Source organism: Saimiri boliviensis, chromosome 2 (assembly GCF_048565385.1).
Source record: "Saimiri boliviensis isolate mSaiBol1 chromosome 2, mSaiBol1.pri, whole genome shotgun sequence".
Lineage (NCBI taxonomy): Eukaryota > Metazoa > Chordata > Mammalia > Primates > Cebidae > Saimiri > Saimiri boliviensis.
Window position 1 is genome coordinate 133,476,983 of NC_133450.1, and position 7,384 is coordinate 133,484,366.

The 7,384-nt window shown below is 43.4% G+C and overlaps 1 protein-coding gene across 1 annotated transcript; it reads left to right on the forward strand.

The window, feature by feature from the left end:
* The first annotated feature begins 5,066 nt into the window (after positions 1-5,066).
* On the forward strand, positions 5,067-6,310 carry LOC120363126 (F-actin-capping protein subunit beta-like). Its single transcript, XM_039467299.2, is given in 1 exon segment — positions 5,067-6,310. A coding segment is annotated over 1 exon segment (819 nt). The 5' UTR covers positions 5,067-5,096; the 3' UTR covers positions 5,916-6,310.
* Positions 6,311-7,384: the final 1,074 nt, after the last annotated feature.

Here is a 7,384-nt window from a genome sequence, read left to right on the forward strand (position 1 = left end):
GTGTAAAGCTGACGTTTGCTCTTTTCTGGCTGAAACATCAGAGGAAATTTTTCTTAAATTTATACCTATTGCCTAAGTTTACCATTAAAGTCATTATGAAAAGCCATATCTATTACCATACTTAATTAATAGTAAAATGTTAATATTTTTTCTATAGTATCTGTAACAAGGCAAGAATAAACTTGAAGGCATTTTACTTCCAGATTTCAAAAGTAATTACAAAAGTAGAGTAATAAAAACAAGATGGGATAGGCATAAATAGATATTGAGAGTTCAGAAATAAACTGATAAACCGAGGAAAACCTGATTTTCAACGTGAGAACCAACAATACACAATGGATAAACTAAAGTCTCTCCCTAAGAGGCTGTTGGCAAAACTGGATTTACACATGAAAAGAGTTAAGAATTTTAGGTTAGAATAAACACAAAAATCAACTCTAAATGGGCTAAATAGTTAAATGCATAACCTGCAGTTGTACAATTTCTCTCACCCAAAAATAATGTTAACAGAGATTTCCTATGTTTCACATTGAAGGCACAGACAACAAGAGCAGATTTGAACAAGTGGAACTGCATCACAATAGAAAGATTCTGCAAATCATGGAAAAAATTATAACATACAAAATGGGAGAATATAATTACAAACCACGCATCTGAAAAAGTGTTAATACCCAAAATATGAATGCAACTTCTACAACTCATTAACAAAATCATAAATGCCTGGTTGTAAAGTGTTCAGTTTTATACCTTAAAAATTTAAGAACATAGATCTCATGTTAAAGGTTCTTCTCTATGGGTAATGGTTAGTTTTCAGGCACCCGTGGTTAAGGTAAACTGTAGTTATTCAATCCAACATTAATATAAGTGATGATGTCAACTTACATAATAGATGTTATTCAACCTGTCATCAGCTGACTCTAGGTTAGGTAAATTGTCATTGATAAAATGGTTGTGCCTGATTCCATCAGAGCAGAACTGGAGAAAATGAAATTCCATGGCGATTTGGCAGCTTCACCTCTCTCTGGGACTTCCAGCCTGTAATGACTGATGGATGATCTTATGCACGTTGGATATCCCTGGCCATCTCCAAAAATGGTCATCCCCTATGCCTCGCAAAACAGTGGCATGTTCATCTGTAGTCTGTCAACTCTGAATAACAGAGAGAGACTCTAAAATACAAAAATACTTATCCAAAAATGGATATTGCATTTGAAATATGTGTGGGTGCATTTGGGTTGGTAAAGGAAGATAAAGAATGAAGGGAAAATGAGGAGGGTTACATCAGCTGTTTTGAGACAGTTATCCTGGGCTGGAAGGGTTAATAAGAAGGATGACATTGATGTGAGGTTAATAGGCAGTTGCTGGACAGATACATGTAGAGAAGCAATTCTTTTAAGATTATGGTGGCCTGGTCTAGGTGCAGTGGCTCACACCTGTAATCCCTGAATTTTGGGAGGCTGAGTCAGGTGTATCACCTGAGGTCAGGAGTTCGAGGCCAGCCTGACCAATATGGAGAAATCTCCATCTCTACTAAAACTACAAAATTAGCTGGGTGTGGTGGCACATGCCTGCAATCCCAGCTACTCGGGAGTGGTGGGTGGGGGCGCTAAGGCAGGAGAATTGCTTGAACCAAGGAGGCAGACGTTTTGGTGAGCCGAGATCGCACCATTGCAATCCAGCCTGGGCAACAACGGTAAAACTCCATCTCAAAAAAAAAAAAAAAAAAAAAAAAAAAAAAAAAAAAAAAAAAAAGGACAAGAAAAGAAAAATAGAAAAGAAAAGATTGTGGTGGCCTCTGTGCAAGGTTGTGGCTATGCAGAGTCTATTTATGACTGTTCTTGTTATCAGGAATATGTGTGTTAGACCCTCCTTGATGGTCTTCCCCAGTTTTGTTCATTGGGATTTTAACACACGTGGCTCCATTTTGATTCTGATACATTTCACAAGCTCTTTCTAACACTACTTCTCAAGAAGATGACTCTGACAATTTCATAGAACAGGGTTAATTCCACATCCACACACCCTTTTGATCAAATAAGTTTATCCCCTTCAGTATTAACAGCTAATTGCACTCCCAGATGAGTCTACACACAACACAGTGGAAGGTCCTGAGAAAATGGGGAGAGAAGGAAGCCCCATCAGCCTCTCCTACGTGGCTGCAGGAGCCACAGCCTGAGCCCCACCTGCGCTCCAAGAAAATGCCTTGAGGCCTGGAATGGAGACCACAGAGACCATCTCTTTATATATTAGAAAGCAGGAAAAGCAAATAAAAAAGGAAGAATAAACAGTCTGAAGAAAGAACATGGATTGGGGGCAAAATAAGCCCAGGTCACTGCTGATTCGATTGGCTTTAGGGTCAGGAGAAGGGTCGGACGTGAAACCTGTGAGGGTCTACAAGATGCTGACACTGACGCAGCCTCTCTATTGATTCTGGGAATCTCCTTGAGGTTTCTATCCTGGATCTGATTGGAGACGACTCATTAGGAACCCCTGAGCTTCCTCAGGATTCTGATGCTGGTGAACATGGTTGAGAACTTTTAATTTCTGTAAGCGTCATCATTTGCTGCATGTGAGAATAGATCCTCATGTTAAAATGATCTTTTAAAAAAAGGTAGAGATAATATTAGGAAGCACAGAATTCTAAACTTAGAGAGATTCACTAGAGAACATGTAAGAAGATGAAGTCCACATCCTGACGAAATCAGCCTCCATCTGCACCTGCCTCTGGGGTTGACTCTGATCAGTGGGTCCTGAGCGCCCCCTGCAGCTGATTCACCCGAGTGTCCCTGCAGGAGGTTTGTGTCTGGGCTCACACTGACTTCCCCTCACTGTGTCTCTCGCACAGTAATACACGGCCGTGTCCTCGGCTCTCAGGCTGTTCATCTGCAGATACAGCGAGTTCTTGGCGTTGTCTCTGGAGATGGTGAATCGGTCCTTCACGGCGTCTGTGTAGTATGTGCTACCACCAGTACGAATAGCTGAGACCCACTCCAGCCCCTTCCCTGGAGCCTGGTGGACCTAATGCATGTGATAGCTGCTGAAGGTGAATCCAGAGGCTGCACAGGAGAGTCTCAGGGACCCCCCAGGCTGAACCAAGCCTCCCCCAGACTCCACCAGTTGCATCTCACACTGGACACCTGTAAACAAAAAGAAACCCTGGTCAGAAAGTGTCACAAAAATCCACCATTTATCTCTCTCTTATCACTCACATTCAATTTCAATAGTTCTCCATGAATTACCTCTTAAAATAGCAACAAGGAAAACCCAGCTCAGCTGAAATTCCATGGTGAGTCTTCTGTGTTCAGTCCTGATCACCAAATGGAAACACCTGAAAATCCCAGGGATGGGCTCCCCTCCCAGAGCTGCAGGGTCAGGGCTGGGCTGGTTTTTATAAGCAGAGGAAGGGCTCTATTTACATGTCTCCTGCCATATGGCAAGCTGTGGGCTGAGAGGCCTGAGGAGACAGTGGGGCTCAGAGCACAGGACAGTGTCCTGGGGAAGATTTGTGACATTGATAGTATTTGGAAATTGTGTTTTCTTATTGTAAGTTTGTTCTGTGATAAACCCTTACATATTTTAATTTCTATTTTAAAACAGTTTTATTGAAGTACAATAGATCTATATAAACCACATATAATTAAAGTTAGCACCAATCATCTTTTATTTTTACATATGCAGAGAAAACATGGTATGTGGTATCAATGTTATTTCCATGTTACAGGTCAAAAATTACCAGGAAAAGCACAGGTGGGTTGTACAATATCCCCAGAGCTCGCATCTGGTCAGAGTGAACCTGGGTGTCTGGGCCTGTGCTTCTCACCACTGGACCCGATTTCTCCCTGAACCAAGCCCAGCACACAGTAGGTGGCACCTAGTGAAGTTTGCAGAACATTTTCTTTGTAATGAGAACACGGTGTCATGTGTATTCACTGTTGTGATTACCTGACAAATGTAAAGAAAAGCACGTTTCCTACAGTTGTATTTTCTCGAGTGTCATACATTTCTTATATTGGTGTCTATCTTTCCATCGATCTTTATCTAACAAATTACCCATCCACTTATTGGCAATACCCTTATTGAGGCATTATTGCTTTTTAATAAATATTGCATAATTAATGTGTGCAGTTGAATAAGCAGTGAAGCGGAGCATGGTGGCACACACCTGTGGCCCCAGCTATGCAGGGAAGAGGGAGGAGGATTGCTGCAGACCCAGGGTCTGAGTGTGCAGAAAGCTATGATCTCACCACTGAGCTCCAGCCTGGATGAAAGAGCAAGACCATGTCTCCAAAGGAAACATGTCATTTCACATGTGCTCACCTGTGCAGCCAATCTTGATTGTTAAATCAAGATACCAATGATTACACTAAAAAACTTCCTCCTGTTTCTCTAATTCCTGCCTCCCAGTCATTCCTTCTTATTATACTGAGACAAACTTTCATCTTTGTTACTTTAGATCTATTTTTCAAGATTTGTTAAAGTGAAATCTTGTAGCTTCAATTTCATTTCTGTGGTGTTTTCCTCAGCCTAATTACTTGTGAGTCAGTAATTTGGTTGTGTATAAAAAATGTGTTGATTCTAATGAGGATAAGTATTGCAGTTAATGAGAGCAACCCTATTACTTATTTATAAAGCATCATAATATTTGTGTTATTTCTAGTTTGTAATATTGAAAATAAAGTTTATACTCAGCCTGGAGATATAGGCATCCAAGAAAAGTATGTTATTTTTACAAAAACTGACCTTACTGAGCTGCAAATTGACATATTTTCTTTAGTACATCAGATTTTTGATGTTACAGGACAAACAAGAGTCCTTACATCTTGAGAAACTCAGTGTCTTACAAAAACAAACAGGAAGAGAATATGACCTTATCTGGGGCAGAGGCCAGCAAATGTCATATAAGATAAAACAAGATTAAATTGGACATTTTCTTTCGATTATTTCAAATTTAGTGTGGTGAAGTTATTGTTTAAATTCTCAGAGCACGCACAACTGAGGCATTCCTACTGCTACTGAAACCTTTTCTCTCAGGATTGAGAATACATCACAAAAATCTCCACCCGGCAGGGACCGGGACCGCCACCACCGCGGCCAGCATGAGTGATCAACAGCTGGACTTTGCCTTGGACCTAATGAGGCGCCTGCCTCCACAGCAAATCGAGAAAAACCTCAGCGACTTGATTGACCTGGTCCCCAGTCTATGTGAGGATCTCCTGTCTTCTGTTGACCAGCCACTGAAAATTGCCAGAGACAAGGTGGTGGGAAAGGATTACCTTTTGTGTGACTACAACAGAGATGGGGACTCCTATAGGTCACCATGGAGTAACAAGTACGACCCTCCCTTGGAGGATGGGGCCATGCCGTCAGCTTGGCTTCGAAACCTTGAGGTGGAAGCCAACAATGCCTTTGACCAGTACCGAGACCTGTATTTTGAAGGTGGTGTCTCATCTGTCTACCTCTGGGATCTGGATCATGGCTTTGCTGGAGTGATCCTCATAAAGAAGGCTGGAGATGGATCAAAGAAGATCAAAGGCTGCTGAGATTCCATCCACGTGGTGGAAGTGCAGGAGAAATCCAGTGGCTGCACCGCCCATTACACGTTGACCTCCACGGTGATGCTGTGGCTGCAGGCCAACAAATCCGGCTCTGGCACCATGAACCTCGGAGGCAGCCTCACCAGACAGATGGAGAAAGATAAAACTGTGAGCAACTGCTCCCCACACATAGCCAACATCGGGCGCCTGGTAGAGGACATGGAAAATAAAAGCAGAAGTACACTGAACGAGATCTACTTTGGAAAAACAAAGGATATTGTCAACGGGCTGAGGTCTGTGCAGACTTTTGCAGACAAATCAAAACAAGAAGCTCTGAAGAATGACCTGGTGGAGGCTTTGAAGAGAAAGCAGCAATGCTAAACCTCTGCTTCACGCTAACCAGACGCCATGCACTCGTTAGAGTCCTTTCTTAGAAAACCTGTTTTCTGCTCCCTCCCCTGGTCCCTTCCCTCCCCACAGGTCACATAACAGCTGCATCATTGACCTCACAGCGCCATCTCTCCCTGAGAATAAAGCCCCATAGCCACGCTCCCCCGGCTCCGAGCCTGCTTCCGCCACACCTCACTCTCAGCTCTCCACATTTCCATAGAGACCGTCTTCCTCCCCGTCCCCACATTTATAGCCATAAAATCCACTGTCTGCCAGCCTCCCTTCGCTTCCACCTTTTTGTAACATTGGTGTAAAAAATGTAAAACAAAAAAATTTTATGAACTAACTGTGGTGTGTGAAAGAGAGAAGAAAAACTGGAAATCTGATTCCGTGTGTGTTTGGGAGTTGCTTGGGGTTGGGGGTTGGGACAGCTCTGGGAGCAGAGGTGGCCCGTGGTGCCATCCTGCGCAGACTCGCCCGTCCCACAGAGGCTGCGGGGTGGGTGCCGGGGGGGCGCGCCGACCGTTTAGCTCTTCCAGCCAGGTGCTTTTCTGTAAATTTCTATGGAATGCAAAAGGAGGTTTTTGTTCTATTTTGTTTTTCTGTAAAGCTTAAGAAAAATCTACACCTTATACTTGAGCCTCCATACTTTAAAAAAAGAAAAAAAGAAAAAAAAATCAATAGTAATAATAAAAAAAAAACCACCACTCTGTGCCTCCCGAGATGCTTCTGTGTGGGAAACAGAACAGCAGCTGTGACTGAAATGCATCCAGACCCACCTCCTCTGCCACCACTACATTACCAAAGAATTCACCTGCAGGGACAAAGACGCTAACACCTCTGTGTTGCTGGCACTGGAGGAACTCATAGAAACTGGGATAGAAGAAAGAAAAGCTCCAAAGCTCTGTCCATTCTTTCAGGAATGACAGGCTCATCTCCCACCTCCTTTTATTTCCTCAGAAATAGCAGCCTCGTCTGCTGGGAGGGGCAGAAAAGAGAAAGCAGAAGACATCAGTGGGAAGACACAGTGGCTGCTGGAAGATCTGGAAAAACAACAACAACAAGGAGCCACTCTCCCCGGGAAAGGGAGGAAGATGCGTGGATCAGCACTGCACCTGCAGGAGGCGCAGGGATACCTGAAAGGACACACCCTGAGCCAGGACTGTGATGTCTGCCTGGAGCATGGCTCCTCAGAAAAGCAGAGAGTGCCCATTCAGTGCAACCCTTCCCACCTCATTGCCAACTCTCAGGTCCACGTACCTCTGGGATGACCTGGGGGATCTGAATGACAGAGTCTCTCTGTTTAGCACAGGATTAAGGCCCAAAGCCAAGCAGGAAATAAAATTTAGGTGTCACCAGAGGAATCTGAGTGTCTGGTGTCTGCAGAGGAAACACACTTCAATTCTGGCAGCCACTGTGATAATGACTTTCAAACGTATCCCTGATTAGTTTCACACAAT